At 36.5% G+C, this 20542-nt stretch overlaps 1 protein-coding gene across 9 annotated transcripts in view; it reads right to left on the bottom strand.

Annotated features, from left to right (window-relative positions):
* The window catches only part of HOOK3 (hook microtubule tethering protein 3), a 132691-nt gene that overhangs the window by 46262 nt on the left and 65887 nt on the right, over window positions 1-20542 (bottom strand). For all 9 annotated transcript variants that reach the window (XM_081269745.1, XM_081269747.1, XM_081269744.1 and 6 more), the window contains 3 exons: window positions 18427-18567; window positions 16533-16734; window positions 114-224 (listed from right to left, as the gene is read on the bottom strand). In XM_081269745.1, coding sequence (XP_081125871.1) covers window positions 114-224; window positions 16533-16734; window positions 18427-18567 — 454 coding nt within the window. The remainder of the gene's footprint in view (window positions 1-113; window positions 225-16532; window positions 16735-18426; window positions 18568-20542) is intronic.

Genomic DNA, 20542 nt, shown 5'->3' with positions numbered 1-20542 from the left:
TCTAATTTTTAAATTCATGAACAGAAGTAATTAATGTAGTTAAAACACGAATTAAATATAATTGTCTAAATTTATCAGTGGTCAAAATCAAAATGCCTAATATACATACTTACATCCTTTTCCTTTTGAAGACTATCAACTTTTTCTTTTAGCCGCTTATATTCAAAGTCTAATTTATCTGCTTTCTTTGATTCTTCAGATAATCTATTTTGCAGTTCTACTACCTGATACAGAAAGATACCATTAATTTTTATTATTTGAAACATTAGGAATTATCATTATGGGGGCTAAAGGTGTAGCTTACTGGTAAAGCATATGCTTAGCATGTGTGAGATCCTGGGTTTGATCTCCAGAACCCAATCCCCTCCCCACAAAAAAGAAACAACCATTTTCTTCTTCTCCAAGTCTATGAAAACCCCCTCCCCCCATCAATACTCAAATGAATGCATATAACCCAGCAGCTGAACACAATGGAGAAAAACAGAAATGAAAATCTGCCTAGACACTGAATTCCCAAGTCAGAATCATCTAGAGTAACAGTGCTGAAAATTATAAAAGAATCCTCCGGAATTTTCATTTCCAGCAATATAGCTAACTGGATAGTCTAAAATCCTTTTTGAATTGAGGAAAAAACAACAACAACAAAGAAAAAGAAAGAGAGAAAGAAATGCTGGGGTAGGTATCCAATCATATAGCTAAGATAAAGTGAGAAGTTCATGCAGAAATTGCCAGTACCAGTTTAATAGGAGTTAAGTGGTTATTAAACTGCTTTGGGCTCTAAAAGGTAGTAAGGTAGTAAAAAAATAGATCAGGACAAAAATTCTTCAGCTGGCAAGATAATCAAGTACTTGGGTTTTAAAAGAGTATGATTTATAAATCTACAATCATAGTCAGTTAATAGATGAATTATGCTTGAATTTTTATTCTTAGCCTTATCTGGGAAAATGTAAAGTAAGCAATTAAAGTGATAGATGAGGGAGTCCCACTACAGGTAAATGGCATTTTATTCAGTAAAATAATAGGTGGAAAGTTTCCAAATCTTAGCAATGATGTGGCCATCGGTACTGAAGACATTTAGAACTCCAATTAAACATGACCAGAAAAGAACCTTTCCAAGATGAACTATCAATAGGTCAGAACAAAGAAAGAATATTAAAAGTTGTAAAGAGAAGCACCAAGTCACCTATTAATGCAAGCCTATGAGAATAGCAGATTTCTCAGCAGAAATTCTAATGGTTTAGGAAGACATGGAATAATGTATTTCAAGCCCTGAAGAAAACAAAATTACTACATCCAGAAAAGATATTCTTCAAAATCTAAGAAGGAAAAGGACTTTTTAAGAATTCAAGACTGCTAAATCAGCATTACAGAAGATACTCAAAGGAATCCTACACCCAGATGAGAAACCAAGACAAACAACCAAAAGAGCATGGAAAAGAATAAGTAGATGGGCTGGGGTTGTGGCTTAGTGGTAGAGCTCTTGCCTAGCATGTGTGAGGCACTGGTTTGATCCCTGGCACCACATTAAAAAAAAAAAAAATGAAGAAAAGGAAAAAAAAAAAACAAGGGAGAGAATTAAATTACAGCAGATGGGGTAGAGAGAGATGATGGGAGAGGAGGGGAGGGGGGATAGTACAGGATAGGAAAGGTAGAAGAATACAACAGTTACTAATATGGCATTATATAAAAATGTGGATGTGTAACCGATGTGATTCTGCAATCTGTATTTGGGGTAAAAATGGGAGTTCATAACCCACTTGAATCTAATGTATGAGATATGTCAAGAGCTTTGTAATGTTTTGAACAACCAATAAAAAAAATGAAAACAAACAAAAATAAAGGTATCGTATTCATCTACAACTGAAATTATACACACACACACACACACACACACACACACACATGAATAAGTGGATAAGCAAATGAGAAGTGGGATAGAATCAAACATGATTATTTCAGTAAACCATTAAACACCTAAGACAAATAAAAGAGAAAGAAATAAACAAAGATGATTTAAAACATATAAAACAATAATATCAAAACAACAGGAACTGGTAATTTGCCTTGCAATAACAACCCCGAATGTAAATGATCTAATTTCTCCAATGCAAAGATGCAGACTAGCTGGATGGATTAAAAAGCAAGACCCAACTCTTTGAAACTGACAAAGGCACATACAGGCTGAAGGTAAAAAGATGGAGAGTGATAATCCAAATGAAATCCAAAAGCAAGCAAGGCTATCCCTGCATCTGACAAAAAAGACCAAAATTGGTCAAAAGAAACCCAAAGATCACAATATGCTGATAAGGGTACAATCAATCAAGAGAAATTTAATGATTGTAAATATATATGCACTGAACTTCGAAACATCCAATTTTATTTAAAACAAAGAAACAAAAATACTATAAGACACAAAGGGATAGAAAGGTCCCACAATAGTGGGTGACTTCAATACCCTAGTCTTACCAATGGATAGATTATCCAGGCAAAAAATGAGAAAAGAAACATTGGAGTTAAATTACCCTATAGATCATATGAACTTAATAGCCATCTACAGACTATTCCATCTAACAGCTACAGAATATGCATACTTTTCATCAGCACATAGAGCATTTTTCAAAATAGATAACATTCTAGGCCATAAAGCAAATCCTAATATACACATACATTCACACAAATAAAATTATTTCTTATGTCTTTATCAGACCACAACAGAATGAAATAGAAATTAACATCAAGAAAAACTTAGAAATTATACAAAAACATGCATATTGAACAATGTATTTTTTATAGTAAACTGGGAGAAATTTAAAAATTCCTAGAATCAAATGATAATGGAAACACAGCCTACAAGAACATATGGGGGTGGGGGATCCAACATGGCCGCTGGCGAGGAAGCAGCGATTCCAATGTCTCCACATTAACGGGATCAGAAAGACCCATTGGAACAGCGGCAGTCTACCTACTGAGAAACTTCTAGCAAAATTCCGTCAAGAGGAATCTTGGCCGGTCACACGGGCGCGGAGGTCGAGTCCCGCAGCCACCAGCCGCTTCAGAAAGCGGCCGGAGGCCCCAAGCGGCGCGGTCCGCCCGAACCCGCAGATGGCACACGCCATCTCGCTGTCCCGGAAGGCCCCATTCTCGCTCAGCAAACGGCCACTCCACCCGCACGGATCTTAGCCACGCGGCGGCGGCCCAGCGCAGCGAGAAGTGTCCCCGCCGGGCCCAGCAGACAGCCCGTGCCCTCCGGGCTCTACTAACAGCCACACCCACCCGGCGAACGCCCCCCCCCTCCCCCCCGAGACAGCGTGAAGGGAATCTAACCAACCCATTACGAAATAGTGAACTGGGAACTAAAACCAGAGATTGTGTCAGACCAGAGACAAGCCAGTTCCACCCCTCCCTTTGGACACTCCGGCAAGGAGCCAGGGGCCCGCCATAACAGAGAGGGGAAGTCACCAAAGTTCGGCCAAAGAGATTCCTTCCCAGCGGAATGTACTTTAGCAGGTGTGTGACTCCCACCCACACCAGATACAAACAACCGGGAAACTTCAAAATCTCTCCGTGGGCGTGACCATAAGGGCCAAAGGACTCTCGACCCCCAACTCCCCCTACTGCCAGTGACGAGGGCTTGACTGTAGGGGCAGAGGGAAGCAGAGAAGACTCCCCACCCCCAAATCCCCCAACCGCGAACTGAGAGGGTGTGACGGTAGGGGCGGAGGGAAACAGAGGACACTCCAGATCCCCAACTCCTCCTACCGCCAGCAGTGTGGTAGTGACTATAGGGGCTGAGGGAAGTAGAGGGGATCCTCGACCCCCAACTCCTATTACCACCGGCAGCGACACCAATGGTCTTAGCTGCCAGACTCCGAAGGTGTGCCCACGAAAGGGGTCCGGAAAAATTAAACAATTGACTCCCAGACTACAGCTCCACAGCACTGGGGCTTAGATGAATGACAGCAAGAGTGCTCAGTAGTTAGGGAAATAGAGCACTCGTTGGGCCTAAAAGTGTAACCAAATCCTTGGGGAACTGCCTCCGGTGAGCAGGACCTGGTTGGCTGGCAGGAGGAAGGGGAGGAGGGGCCGTAGAAGTGAAACGGCTCTGGAACAACAGGATTGAGAGACTCCCAGGAACTGCCTTACAGGGATTGCTGTTGACACATTGAGGGCAAAACTCAGCCCGGAGGGCACAGCTTTGCCTACGGGAAGAGAAGAAAATGGATCTCTAAGACCTAATTTTATTTCCTATTTCATTTTAATTTTTTCTCTCCCTTTTCCCTCTCTCTCTCCCCTTCCAAGTTTTACTGCTCTTTCCATTCTCCTCTATGCTATCTATCTCCCTCTCCTTCTTTCTTTTCAAGAGCACCTACCTTCCCCTTCCCCCCAAACTTTCATTCCCAAGCATTACGTCCTCCATTTCGCGTAACTGTCTAAATACAAATAGGTGTGCGCCCTCCCCCCGTGCCTGCAAGGTAGCCGGACCTGCAACCCACCAGCAGGTCAGGCCCAGCAACCTGGAAGTGGCAGAGCCGCCCCCATGCGCCTGCAAGGTAGGCGCACCTGCTACCACCCAGCAGAACAGGCCCAGCGGCCTGCCGATGTGGTAGACACAGGGCCCCAACTGGAGGAGGAGCAGAGCCCCTGCCCGCGCCTGCGCAGGAGAATTTGCAACTATACAAGAGTAATACAAATATATAGGGGGAAAATTCAACAACACAACAGTCTCAGTAAGCAGAAAGAAACGCAAACACTATGAAGAGACAAGGAAAGAAAGGACCACAAGCAATGCAGGTCAACTCAACGTTAGAAGAGGTAATATCTGCAGCAGATCGAATATCAGATAAAGAATTCAGGAGATACATGCTTCAGATGATCTGGAGTCTCAAGGAAGACATTAGACAGCAAAATCAGACAATGAAAGATCTCTTCAACAATGAAATACATAAACAAATCCAGGAAGCAAAAGACCAACTATACAGGGAGATAGAATCTATAAAAAACAAACAAACAGAAATCCTAGAAAGGCAGGAAGCAATAAACCAACTTAAAAACTCAATTGAGAATACTACCAGCAGTAGAACACTTAGAAGACAGAACGTCAGACAATGAAGACAAAGTATTTCAACTTGAAAAGAACATAGACAGCTCAGTAAGACAGTTAAGAAACCATGAGCAGAACATCCAAGAGATATGGGATAACATAAAGAGACCAAACTAAAGAGTCATTGGGATACAGGAAGGCACAGAGCTCCAAACCAAAGGAATAAACAATCTATTCAATGAAATAATACGAGAAAACTTCCCAGACTTGAAGAATGAGACAGAATCCCAAATCCTAGAAGCCTACAGGACGCCGAATGTGCATAATCATAAGAGATCCACACCTAGACACATTATAACGAAGATGCCCAACATACAGAATAAGGAGAGAATTTTAAAAGCTACAAGAGAAAGGAAACAGATTACATTTAAGGGTAAACCAATCAGGATAACAGCTGATCTCTCAACACAGACTTTGAAAGCCAGAAGATCCTGGAATAACATATTTCAAACACTGAAAGAAAATGGGTTCCAACCAAGAATTGTGTATCCAGCAAAATTGAGCTTCAAGATGGAAGATGAAATTAAAACCTTCCACGATAAACAAAATTTAAAAGAATTTGCAGCTAGAAAACCATCTCTCCAAAAAATCCTCAGCAAAACATTACAGGAAGAGGAAATGGAAAATAACAATGAAAACCAACAGTGGGAGGTAGGACAGTAAAGGGGGGAAAGTAATCAAAGAGGAAAACAAACCATATTCAGTAACATAAATAAACAAATATGGCTGGAAGGATAACCCATATCTCAATAATAACCCTAAATGTTAATGGCTTAAACTCACCAATTAAGAGACACAGGCTAGTAGAATGGATCACAAAACATGACCCAACAATATGCTGCCTACAGGAGATGCATTTGATAGGAAAAGACATACATAGACTGAAGGTGAAAGGTTGGGAAAAATCATATCACTCATATGGACTTTGGAAACAAGCAGGAGTATCCATACTCATATCAAATAAAATAGATTTCAAGCCAAAGTTAATCAAAAGGGATAAAGAGGGACACTACATACTGCTCAAGGGAACCATACACCAACAAGACATAACAATCATAAATATATATGCCCCAAACAATGATGCAGCTATGTTCATCAAACAAACTCTTCTCAAGTTCAAGAGTCTAATAGACCACCATACAATAATCATGGGAGACTTCAACACACCTCTCTCACCACTGGACAGATCTTCCAAACAAAAGTTGAATAAGGAAACTATAGAACTCAATAACACAATTAACAACCTAGACTTAATTGACATATATAGAATATACCACCCAACATAAAGCAGTTACACTTTTTTCTCAGCAGCACATGGATCCTTCTCAAAAATAGATCACAAATTATGTCACAGGGCAACTCTTAGACAATATAAAGGAGTAGAGATAATACCATGCATCTTATCTGACCATAATGGAATGAAACTGAAAATCAACGATAAAAGAAGGAAGGAAAAATCATGCATCACTTGGAGAATGAACAACAGGTTACTGAATGATCAATGGGTTATAGAAGACATCAAGGAGGAAATTTAAAAATTCTTAGAGATAAATGAAAACACAGACACAACATATCGGAATCTATGGGACACATTGAAAGCAGTTCTAAGAGGAAAATTCATTGCATGGAGTTCATTCCTTAAACAAAGAAAAAACCAACAAATAAATGATCTCATACTTCATCTCAAAATCCTAGAAAAAGAAGAGCAAAATAACAGCAAAAGAAGTAGAAGGCAAGAAATAATTAAAATCAGAGCTGAAATTAAGGAAATCGAAACAAAAGAAACAATTGAAAAAATTGATAAAACGAAAAGTTGGTTCTTTGAAAAAATAAATAAGATCGACAGACCCTTAGCCATGCTAACGAAGAGAAGAAGAGAGAGAACTCAAATTACTAGCATACAGGATGAAAAAGGCAATATCACAACAGACACTTCAGAAATACAGAAGATAATCAGAAATTATTTTGAATCCTTATACTCCAATAAAATAGAAGATAGTGAAGACATCGATAAATTTCTTAAGTCATATGATCTGCCCAGATTGAGACAGGAGGATATAGACAACCTAAACAGACCAATATCAATTGAGGAAATAGAAGAAACCATCAAAAGATTACCAACTCAGAAAAGCCCAGGACCAGATGGGTATACAGCAGAGTTTTACAAAACCTTTAAAGAGGAACTAATACCAATACTTTTCAAGCTATTTCAGGAAATAGAAAAAGAGGGAGAACTTCCAAATTCATTCTACGAGGCCAACATCACACTGATTCCTAAACCAGACAAAGGTACTTCAAAGAGAGAAAACTACAGACCTATATCTCTAATGAACCTAGACGCAAAAATCCTCAATAAAATTCTGGCGAATCGGATACAAAATCATATAAAAAAAATTGTACACCATGATCAAGTAGGATTCATCCCTGGGATGCAAGGATGGTTCAATATACGGAAATCAATAAATGTTATCCACCACATCAATAGACTTAAAATTAAGAACCATATGATCATCTCGATAGATGCAGAAAAAGCATTCGACAAAGTACAGCATCCCTTTTTGTTCAAAACGCTCGAAAAAATAGGGATAACAGGAACATACCTCAACATTGTAAAAGCAATCTACGCTAAGCCCCAGGCTAGCATCATTCTGAATGGAGAAAAGTTGAAGGCATTCCCTCTAAAATCTGGAACAAGACAGGGATACCCTCTCTCACCACTTCTGTTCAACATAGTTCTCGAAACACTGGCCAGAGCAATTAGACAGACGAAAGAAATTAAAGGCATAAAAATAGGAAAAGAAGAACTTAAATTATCACTATTTGCAGATGACATGATTCTATACCTAGCAGACCCAAAAGGGTCTACAAAGAAACTATTAGAGCTAATAAATGAATTCAGCAAAGTGGCAGGATATAAAATCAACACGCATAAATCAAAGGCATTCCTGTATATCAGCGACCAACCCTCTGAAATGGAAATAAGGACAACCACTCCATTCACAATATCCTCAAAAACAATAAAATACTTGGGAATCAACCTAACAAAAGAGGTAAAAGACTTATACAATGAAAACTACAGAACCCTAAAGAGAGAAATTGAAGAAGATCTTAGAAGATGGAAAAATATACCCTGTTCATGGATAGGCAGAACTAACATCATCAAAATGGCGATATTACCAAAAGTTCTCTATAGGTTTAATGCAATGCCAATCAAAATCCCAATGGCATTTCTTGTAGAAATAGAGAAAGCAATCATGAAATTCATATGGAAAAATAAAAGACCCAGAATAGCAAAAACAATGCTAAGCAGGAAGTGTGAATCAGGTGGTATAGCGATACCAGACTTCAAACTATACTACAGAGCAATAGTAACAAAAACAGCATGGTATTGGTACCAAAACAGGCGGGTGGACCAATGGTACAGAATAGAGGACACAGAAACCAACCCACAAAACTACAACTTTCTTATATTTGATAAAGGGGCTAAAAGCATGCAATGGAGGAAGGACAGCATCTTCAACAAATGGTGCTGGGAAAACTGGAAATCCATATGCAACAAAAAGAAACTGAATCCCTTTCTCTCGCCATGCACAAAAGTTAACTCAAAATGGATCAAGGAGCTTGATATCAAACCAGAGACAAGGCATCTGATAGAAGAAAAAGTTGGTTACGACCTACACACTGTGGGGTCGGTCTCCAAATTCCTCAATAGGACACCCATAGCACAAGAATTAATATCTAGAATCAACAAATGGGACTTGCTCAAACTAAAAAGTTTTTTCTCAGCAAAAGAAACAATAAGAGAGGTAAATAGGGAGCCTACATCATGGGAACAAATCTTTACTCCTCACACTTCAGATAGAGCCCTAATATCCAGAGTATATAAAGAACTCAAAAAATCAGACAATAAGATAACAAATAACACAATCAACAAATGGGCCAAGGACCTAAACAGACACTTCTCAGAGGAGGACATACAATCAATCAACAAGTACATGAAAAAATGCTCACCATCGCTAGCAGTCAGAGAAATGCAAATCAAAACCACCCTAAGATACCATCTCAGTACAGTAAGATTGGCAGCCAATATGAAGTCAAACAACAACAAGTGCTGGTGAGGATGTGGGGAAAAGGGTACACTTGTACATTGTTGGTGGGACTGCAAATTGGTGCAACCAATTTGGAAAGCAGTATGGAGATTTCTTGGAAAGCTGGGAATGGAACCACCATTTGATCCAGCTATTCCCCTTCTGGGTCTATTCCCTAAAGACCTAAAAACAGCATGCTACAGGGACACTGCTACAACGATGTTCATAGCAGTACAATTCACAATAGCAAGACTGTGGAAGCAACCTAGATGCCCTTCAATAGACGAATGGATAAAAAAAAATGTGGCATTTATACACAATGGAGTATTACTCTGCATTAAGAAATGACAAAATTATAGAATTTGGAGGGAAATGGATGGCATTAGAGCAGATTATGCTAAGTGAAGCTAGCCAATCCCTAAAAAACAAATGCCAAATGTCTTCTTTGATATAAGGAGAGTAACTAAGAACAGAGTAGGGAAGAAGAGCATGAGAAGATGAATAACATTATACAGGGATGAGAGGTGGGAGGGACAGGGAGAGAGAAGGGAAATTGCTTGGAAATGGAAGGAGACCCTTAGGGTTATACAAAATTACATACAAGAGGAAGTGAGGGGAAAGGGAAAAATAATACAAGGGGGAGAAACGATTTATAGTAGAGGGGATGGAGAGAGAGTATGGGAGGGGAGGGGAGGGGAGGGGTGAGGGGACAGTGGAGAATGGGATAGACAGCAGAATACATCAGTCACTAGAAACGCAATTTGTAAATCAATGGTAATGTAACTGATGTGACACAGCAATCTGTATACGGGGTAAAAATGGGAGTTCATAACCCACTTGAATCAATCTGTGAAATATGGTATAATAAGAACTATGTAATGTTTTGAACAACCAACAATAAAATAATTAAAAAAAAAAAAAAGAACACATGGGATACAGCAAATGTGAGGGAAGTTTATAGCAACCCATGCTTAAATTAGAAAAATAGACCTCAGATATAACCTAATGATGACTTAGAAAAACAAGAAAAAACAACACCACCACCCAATATTAGTAGAAGGAAAGATATAATAAGAATCAGTAGAAATAAATGAAATAGACACTAAAGAAAAATCCAAAGAATAAATGAAGCAAAGAATTGATTAGATAAACAATTCTGACCAACCCTTAACCAAGCTAACCAAAAAAGAGAAGAACCAAACAAAATTAGAGACGAAAAAAGTGGGATATTACAAAAAGTACACTAAAATTGATAGGATCATTAGGGAATATTTTGAAAACTTGTATTGCCAGTAAATTAGAAAATCCAGAAGAGGGGTTGGGGTTATGGCTCAGTGGCAGAGTGCTTGCCTCATACATGTGAGGCACTGGGTTCAATCTTCAGCATCACATAAAAATAAACAAATAAAGATATTGCGTCCAGGTGTAATTAAATTTTTTTTAAAAAATCTAGAAGAAACAATTTACAGATATATTTGACTTATCAAACTTGAACAAGAGAATTAAAAAAAAAATCTAAATAGATCAGTAACAAGAAAACTGTTTGCAGAAGATAATAACTGTATACCTAGAAAACCCTAAAGAATTTACCAAGAGTCTCTTAGAACTGATAAATTCAGCAAAGAAGCAGGATACAAAATCAACACAGAAGAGTTGGATAGCTTTCCCAGACACCAATACTGAATTCTTTGAGAAATTAAAACAAAGAAATCAGGAAAACAATCCTATTTACAATTGTTTTAAGTAAAATAAAATCCCTATGAATAAACCTAACCATGGAGGTGAAGACCTCTATAGGAAAAAATTATAAAACACTGAAGAAATAAATTGAAGAACACATCATAAAATGGAAAGACCTCTCCATTCATGGACTGGGAAAATTAATATTGGTAAAATGGCCATACTATGGGACGTGACTGACAGATTCAATGCAATACCCATCAAATTACCAATACATTCTTCACAGAACTAGAAAAAACAATTCTAAAATTCACATGGAAGCACAAAAGACCCCAAACACACTAGCCAATCCTAAAAAAAAGAACAATGTTCATAAAATCACCATACTGATTTCCAAATATAATATAGAGCTATTGTAACAAAAACAGCATGGAAATGGCATAAAAATACACATGTAGACCAATGGAATAGATGCAAGACACGCATCTACAGTCATCTGATTTTTGGCAAAGGGGCAAAAAACACATGTTAGAGGAAAGAGAGCCTCTTTAACAAATGGTGAGGTCAAAAGTGAACCACTACCTGCTGATGGTTGAAAACTAGATTTTGAAATTGTTCAAAAACTGATTCAAATGGATCAAAGACCTTATGTAAGATTTGAAATGTTAAAATTGTTAGAAAAAACATAGGTAAAACACTTGAAATCAGTGTTATAGGCAATGACTTTCTGAATAGGATTCTAATAGCTGAGGAAATAGTAGTAAGAATTAACAAATGGAATTATATCAAATGAAAAAACTTCTGCATAGCAAAAGAAAGAATCAACAGAGTAAAGCAACTGCCTATAGAAAGGAAGAAAATCATTGCCAACTGTTCATCCAACACAGGATTAATATCCAGAACATAGAAGGAACTAAAAGAAATTTAACACAAAATAAGATGTACAACTGGTTGAAAAATACACGAAATATTCAATGTCTTTAGTCATCAGGAAAATGCAAATCAATGGGCTGGGATTGTGGCTCAAGTGGCAGAGTGCTTGCTTAGTACCTCTGAGGCACTGGGTTCGATCCTCAGCACCACATAAAAATAAAATATATATGTGTACATATATATGTACATACACACATATACAGAAAATGCAAATCAAAACTACATTGAGGACTGGGGATGTGGTTCAGTGGCAGAGCACTTGCATGGCACGGGTAAGGCACGGGATTTAATCCTCAGAACCACATAAAATAAATAAAATAAAGGTATTGTGTCCATCTACAACTAAAAAAACAAAACAAAACTACATTGAGATACTATCTCACTCTAGACAGAATGGTTATTCTCAAGGAAACAACAACAACAAAATCCAACAACAAATGCGAGTAAGGATGTGGGGAAAAGGAATTCTTATATGCTATTGGTGGGAATGTAAATTAGTAATAAACACTATAAAAATTTCACAAAAAACTAAAAATAGAAGGACCATATAACATTCTCAGCATCTATATCACTCCCAGGTAAATACCCAGAAGAACAAAAGTCAGCATACAATAGAGATATCTCCATACTTATGTTGTCATGGCACTATTAACAATAGCCAAATTTATGGAATCAGTCTGGATGCTCAATACATGAATGATTAAAACAAATATGGTAAATACACACAATGGAATATTATTCAGCCATAGAGAAAATGAAATCATGTCATTTGTAGGAAAATAGATGGAATTGGAGATCAACAAGTTAAGTGAAACAAGCCAGATTCAAAGATAAGTATTCCATGTTTTTTTCATACGTGGAATCTAGGGGGTAAAAAGATGACATGAACATAGAAAGGGGACTATTAGAAGGAGGAAGGAACTTGAAGAATGGAGGAAAAGAGAGTAATGGGAAAGGTATATACAAATCAAAGTATTTTATATACACATATGAAAATATGACAATGAAACCCATTATTTAGCCACCTGCAGTGGCACACACCTATAATCCCACTGACCTAAGGCAGGAGGGCTATAAGTCTTGAGACCAGCCTCAGCAACTTAGCAAGACCCCGTCTCAAAAAAAAAAAAAAAAAAAAAAAAAAAAAAGAAAGAAAGAAAGAAAGAAAGAAAGAACAGGGATGTAGCTAGGTGCAAAAATGCCCCTATGTTAAGTCTCCAGTTCCAAAAAGAGAAAGAAATCCATTATTTTGTATAGTTAAAATATGCCAATAAGTATAATTAAAAATAATATTCTGGACATAATAAAAAATATGAAATGGTTTCCCACTATTATTTTTACACAAAATTGTATTAAAGGCCAGGTGTGCTGATACTGGAGGGAAAAGAAGGTATGGAATATAAAGAAACAAAATTACTTTCATTTGTTCACTATATCACCTTTAATGAGATATTATCATAAGTAATATGAGAATTTTGCAATGCTACAGAATCAACAAATAAAATCTATTTATTGTGTACAACTAGAAATATGAAAAATTGTGCTCTATATGGGTAATATGAGTTATATTGCATTCTGCTGTCATATAACAAATTAAAATTTTAAAAAATGAAAAAGAAATCTATTTCATTAGTATAAATCATCAACAAATGGAAAATGGTATCTTCCATCAAATAACTACATTTATACAAATAACCAAAACCACAAATACCTATGAGTAAAATATGTGCATGATCTTTAAAAGAGCTTAAATTGAAAGACACTGAAGACCTAAATAAATGCAAATAGAGATATATTCATACATAGGAATACTTCTTGTCACAAAGATGTCAATTTTTTCCAAATCAATCAACGGACTCAATGGAATTTCAACTCCAAGGATTTTGAGTTTAGAGGGGGAAAAAAAAAAACCAGGTCCAAGAACAGACAGTTTTGAAAAAGGACAGGTAAGAGTCTTCTCTACCAAAAGCAAAATTACTAAAAATCTACAGAAAATATGACAGTGTGGTAGAAGCATGGAAATAAACAAGGACACCAATAGAACAGAGTGCCCAGAAATAAACCCATATATAAAATGAAAACTTTAAATATATAAGGTAGAACTGTAGGTCACTGGGGAAGAAGAATGGACCATTACATATCTACACAGACAAAAATATTAAATGGATTCCTCTCACATCCTAGGAAAGAATAAATTCCAGATGGATTATAAATCTAAATATGCAAAACAAATTTTAAATCTTTGTAATGAAGAGATTAGACTTTCATCTTTATGTAGAAAATAATGTGTTAAGATAAAAAGTACAAATCATAATGAAAAAGATATTTAAGGTTCATTATATTAAAATCAGGACTCAAAAAATACTGGCAGGTCAGACATCTATAGGAAATGAACAATGAAACTAAAGAAATGAAAAATTAAGGGCTGGGGATGTGGCTCAAGTGGTAGTGTGCTTGCCTGAAATGCGTGAGGCACTGGGTTCGATCCTCAGCACCACATAAAAAATAAAATAAAGATATTGTGTCCACCTAAAACTAAAAAAAAAAAAAATTAACATAAAGAACATATAAATGGTTTTATAAATTACAGGAGGACTGCAAGTTTGAGGCCAACCTCAGCAACTTTGTGAAACCCTTTCTTAAAATAAAAAATAAAAAGACCTAAAGTTGAGGCTCAGTGGCAAAGTATCTCTGGATTGAATCCCTAGTACCAGGGGGAAAAAAGTTAAATGAGTAAGAAAAAGAATTAAATATAAAATGGGTAAAAGATAAAAATAGGAAATCCCAAAAGAAATATGGTCAGTTCATATATTTGTCATCTGCATAATGCTAAGTAAAATCACAAGGAGACACTATTTTATATTCACCAATTGGCAAAATTTAAATTTGACAATACTATGTGTTGGTGATGTCGGGGAGCAAAGGAATCCATATAAACATTTTGTTGGTAATATAATCACTTCAAAGAATAGACTAGAACATCTATTACATTGACAATGCTCTAAGAAATTCCATAAAGCTGAGCATGGTGGCACATGCCTATAGTCCCAGTTACTAGGGAGGCTGAGGCAGAAAGATCCCGGGTTTGAGGGCAGTCCTAGTAACTTAACAAAGCCCAAAGGAACTTAGCAAGACCCTGTCTCAAAAAATAAAAAGGAATAGGGATGTGGCTCCGTAGTTATGTGCCCCTAGGTTCAATCCCTGGTACCAAAAACAGAGAGAGAGAGAGAGAGAGAGAGAGAGAGAGAGAGAGAGAGAGAGAGAGAGAGAGAATTGATAAAGCTCTGTAACCTCCACCATGTGCACAGGACATGATCAGTATGATTAATAGGGGCATTTATGTTTGTGTGTGTGTGTGTGCATGTTTGTGTGTATGTGCATGTGTGTATAAAAGTGGAAACATCTCATATGTCCTTCAAAAGTAAAGTAGATAAATTTTGGAATAGTCACTCAATGGAATAATATACAGCATTAACAATGAATAGTAAGTATAAAGCAATGCCTATCAACATGAATGAATCCCATAAATATACTGAGGAAAAAAAAAAGTCAAATAAAGAAGAGTATTTTCTTTTTTTTGACTTTGAAGCCAGGGGTACTCTACCACTGAGTTACATCCCCAGCCCTTTCAATTTTGTACCCTGAGATAAGGTCTTGTTGAGTTGCCAAGGCTGGCCTTGAACTTGTGATCCTCCTGTTTCAGACTCCCCAGTAGATGAGACTGTAGGTGTGCCATGATGCCCTGACAGAAGAGTGTTTTCACTGAATCATTTATGTAGTTTTGGAACATGTAAAAATGTAATAAATTTTGAGGAATAAACAGATATGTCGCAAATGTATAAAAAGATGCGTGGAACAAAAACCATATAGCAATACAGAAGTTACCTATAACAAGGGAGAAAGTGTTGTATTTTTAAGCATGTATTTACTGTATTATACCTGTATTATACTTTTGCTGTTGTGGGTTTTTTTTTTTTTTTTTGGTAGGGATTGAACCCACAGGTGCTTAATCACTGAGATACATCCTCAGCCCTTTTATATTTTATTTTGAGACAGGGCTTTGCTTCGTTGCTGAGGTTGGCTTTGAACTTGCAAACCTCCTGCCTCAGACTCCAGAGCCTCTGGGATTAGAGGCATGTGCCACCACACCCACCTTTAGACAGGGTCTCAACTGTGTTATCTATCTAGGCTGGCCTCAAGTGATCCTCCTGCATCAGCCTTCTTTCTTAGTAGAGGGACTACAGAAGCATACCATCACACCTAGCCCTGTTGTGTATTTCTCAAGTATTCCATATTAAATTTTAAAAATTAAAAAAAGTGGGGGAGAGTTGCTTTAGAGACCAATCAAAATCCTCTGGATAAAAATTATATTTAGCTGGGCATGGTGGTGCACACTTTTAATGCAACAGCTCAGGAGGCCGAGACATGAGAAGTGCAAGTTCAAAGGTAGACTCAGCAACAGTGAGGCGATAAGCAACTCAGTGAGACCCTGTCTCTAAGAAAATCACAAAATAGGGCTGGGGATGTTGCTCAGTGGCCAAGTGCCCCTGAGTTCAATCCCTGGTACCCCCCCAAAAGAATTATATTTAAAGTTCTTTAAATATAAAAAAATATAATAAAGAAAAGATTAAAAACTGTAAAAACAAAAGTTAGTGGTTTTGATAAACTATATGTCCTAGTAGACAGCTTGCTTAAAACCATCATGAGGAAAGTTGTTTCTGTTCTTTTACCTGTCTCTTATACGTCTCAAGTTGACTTCGTGCTGCATTGGCCTTTCTTAACTCTTCCTCTAGACTGACAGTGTTCTGCATATACATGGTATTCTTCTCTTCTAAGAGTTTAACCTGCCGCCTCAAATCACCAAGGTCTTCCAGCTTCTTTTTATAAGATTCCACTTGACCTTCTAGTTTAGATACTTTATCAGAAGAATGTCTAGAATGAGATAGAAATTAAAAATCAGAAATATACACACGGCTGCTAAGATCTTTAGACAGTGTTAAACCAAGAAAGACTACTAGGCATTATCAGGCAACAACACATTCTAATGAAATTATGATACCAAAAGTGATTTCAGAATAATTTTTGCTCAGATTTTGTAAAAATGTCCAAAATGACAGAAAAATATATTGTTTAGAATGTTATACAATTCAAGGAAAGCAGCAGGGGACAGCCAGCAAAATCACATTTAGTACAAAAGTAAAGTAAGTTGTTAGGCATGAGTCATGAGTGATCATAGGAACAGAGGTTTTAGTGGAAAAAAATAGTAGGTAGACAGTGGCAAATTGTAGAAACTAAAAGGAAAATGTAATTTGTGTGTATATATGTGTATGTGGTGCTGGAGACTAAACACAATGTCTCATGAATATTAGGCTGAGTGCTACAATACTGAACTATAACCCCAGCTGAGAATATAAATTTTTCTTACATAATTTTAGTTTTAGAAGGAAGGAAGGAATAATAAATCTTTCTTTTTCTTTCTTTTTAAAATTAAAGAGACCTAAGTGTAAAAAAAAAAAAAAAAAAATGTGTGTGTGTGTTTGTGAAGAAGCGAGATTCAAGATGCAAAGAAAAATGATAATTGATATAACACAGACCCTACATTAGCATGAAGGTTTGAGACTGACATACTGAAAAATGAATTAGTGCTGGACAGGAGGAAGAGTAGAGGTCTACACTCTACAAGCAACAGAAAAATGATGAAACTCAGAAAATTTAGAGGTACTGGAGACAAAGAGCATGGGAGAATTCAACAGTTCATAATCTCTTTTTTCTGAGCAGTAGGAGACAAGGTCATTTACTGAGATTAAGGCATGGAGGGGGCAGGTGAAAGAGTTATAAAAACAACAAACAACTATGAGAGAAATGGGATACAGGACTAAGCACTGGTTAATAGTGAAATGGTGGACCAGGAGTAAGAAACTTTTCCCAAAAATACTGCAGATATAATAAGTGAAGAGTAAAGACCATTAATTTGTAGTTAGACAAAACTATCTATGTAATTTTCTCTGTTCATTCTCAGTATTCAAAGAACTGAAGCAGAAAACAGAAATGACTGGAATGATTCAACAGATAACTGGAGATTATGCAAGAAACAGAATGGTAGACTACTGAGGTGGCAGGTGGTGAAGTATCAATAAGAAAATAATTGAAGTGAACGTGAAAATGCCCATGAAGGGAATGAAGCCCTGCAACATGTGCCAGCATCCAAGAAAAAAAAAAAAAAGATCAAGTGCCTGGAGGGCTCAGAATTAAAGAATATGGGTAATAAGAAAAAAATGTTCCCGAGCTAGAAAAGTGTGAAATGATGGTCAGATTAACTTCTATTTAACAGGCAGGAGGACTGATTTGCCAGATAGCATTTCAAGAGATAAGCTCATTTAACTCTTCATATAAAACTGAGGTAAGTATGTATATTACTTCCATTTTATAGCTGAGAAAATATAGAGGTTAAATAAGTGGCAGCTGTAGGATATGAACCCAGGTAGTATGACTCTTAAAACACACTGAGGTGTGCTAAGAGATTCAAGAGTTTGTTAAGAGAGAGAGAGAGAGAGAGACAGACAGACAGACAGACAGACAGAACTGATGGGTCTGAAATTACACAATGAAGGAAAGATTGTTTACCTAAGAACATCTATTTCATCTTTTAGAGACTGAGCTTCGTCTGCCAAAGTAGTTAATTCATCATTCTGTTGCCGAAGTTCAGAGATTTCCTTTTCTAACTCTTCACAGCGTATTCGATAATCATCTTTGGCTGCTTCTAGTCTATAACCAGAATAAAATAGATCAAGAAAGCACTATTTACTGTCTCATAATTCTCTTTGGAACAACAAAAGAAGAGAAAACATAAGAATAAACTCTTCAACATGTCTGTGATTTTTGTGGCCAAAAGCTGTATTCCTAAATTGTATCTATTATTAAAGTTGATTCCAGTGTTCCACACTTGAAAAAAGTGACAACTTGTGACCATTCCTCCATTGTCAGAAAGCTAGACATCAAAGAATGCTTCCCCAAATACTGGGTCTTAGGCATACTAGGCAACCACTCTACTGCTGAGACACACCCCCACCTCTAAGGTTTTATTTTCTAATTATGAAATTAATATATATTTCTTTCTGAAATTTGGAAAATACAGAAAAGCAAAGAAAATTAATACCATGTATTAATCCAAATAACTATTGTTTAACATTTTGGGAGCGCATCTTTCATTCTCATGTTAAAAAAAAATCATTAATACTATTTCTACTTGTAATTAACTAGACTTGTTTACTTAACATATATCCTTTCTTTGATTTAACTTTTTTTAATATTTATTTTTTTAGTTGTAGTTGGACACAGTACCTTTATTTTACTTATTTATCTTTATGTGGTGCTGAGAATTGAACCCATGCTAGGTGAGCACTCTACTGCTAAGCCACAACCCCAACCCCTTTCTTTGATTTATAATGCTCTTCTCTCTCCTATTGCAAGTATTTTATGCAATTAGTGACTTTTAATTTTATTTAAAATTATATATAAGTATTTAAAAAATACGTACATAAGTCCTAATTTTTATGCATTTCAACTGATTGGAACTTCAGTTTTTACTTTTAGTGTATAAACTTTCTTTATTTTAACTCTAAATTTTCTGTGAGTACTTCGTAATGGCACTTCCTCCTCCACAGAAAATCTTAATTAAGCTTCTCCAGAAATCTTCACCATAATTAATCTTAGTCTATAAGTAGAAGAGTCTCTACAAGAGTTCAATGTAGTTAAACTTCCTAGTTCCTGTTGCACTATCATTGTGCCCACCGGCCTGGAAGAGATTTTTTCACAAATATTTATGAAATATCTAGTATAAGCAAAAAAATAAAATAAAAATTTAAAAAATTTATATATATGTTTGTAGAAGTGTGTTTGCAAATGCAAAGTGTGATAAGAAAGATCCTTTAACAAGGCTTCTGGCCTTGAGCCAGAGCTTCACAGAGATGTTTACATTTCAAAGAGAAGTAGTTACTAATTGGGATCTGTGGTAACAGGTGGCAGTGGGAGGGAAGAAGGGGGAAAATAAACTCTCCCCTTCTCAGGCACTGTCCTTGAAGGGTTAACTTGCCCAGAACAGTGAAAGAAAAAGCTGTTTTTGTGTGAACTTCTGCAGACTATGAACTTCTGAGCCCCTTCCCTTACACAATAGGTATAAAGTTCTGAAATGGCCTGAACTAAGGGTTCAGGGGATTAAATGATTTCCCTCTTAACCGGGATGCAGCAAAAGAAACCTGCTTCCTGTTTCCTATTTGGTGTCCTTCCTGTCTGTCCCCTATTTTCAATGGTTTCATTTCTAACATTAAAGTTTTTAATTCATTTTGCGTATGATGCAATGCTGGAATCTAACTTCTGCCAAAATAACTATGCCAAGCCATAAACAAACAATCTAAACTTTCCTTATTGATTAGAAAATGTTATCATATCACACATTTTATATATTTAGATCTTCATTTGTGTTACTTGTGTATGTTTACTGTACCATTAGTTAGCTAAGAAAGTGGGGCAAATATATCTGACTTTATAAGGATATTTAACAACAACAAAAATCCTTGAGAAATATAGTACTGATCAAATATTTGAGTTTTTAAGGCACTTCAAAATATATTATTATGAATATGTATTCTGGATCAACAAAACTTTAAACATGATTTCCTTAATAATAAAAATGTAATTTCCCTAAACTATAACTGGAAAATTAGCCACAATTTAGAAACAA

Source organism: Spermophilus citellus (assembly GCF_964194105.1).
Source record: "Spermophilus citellus genome assembly, chromosome: 16".
Taxonomy (NCBI): Eukaryota; Metazoa; Chordata; class Mammalia; order Rodentia; family Sciuridae; genus Spermophilus; species Spermophilus citellus.
The sequence above is the reverse complement of the archived record's forward strand: the minus strand, read 5'-3'. Positions and strand labels throughout refer to the sequence as shown.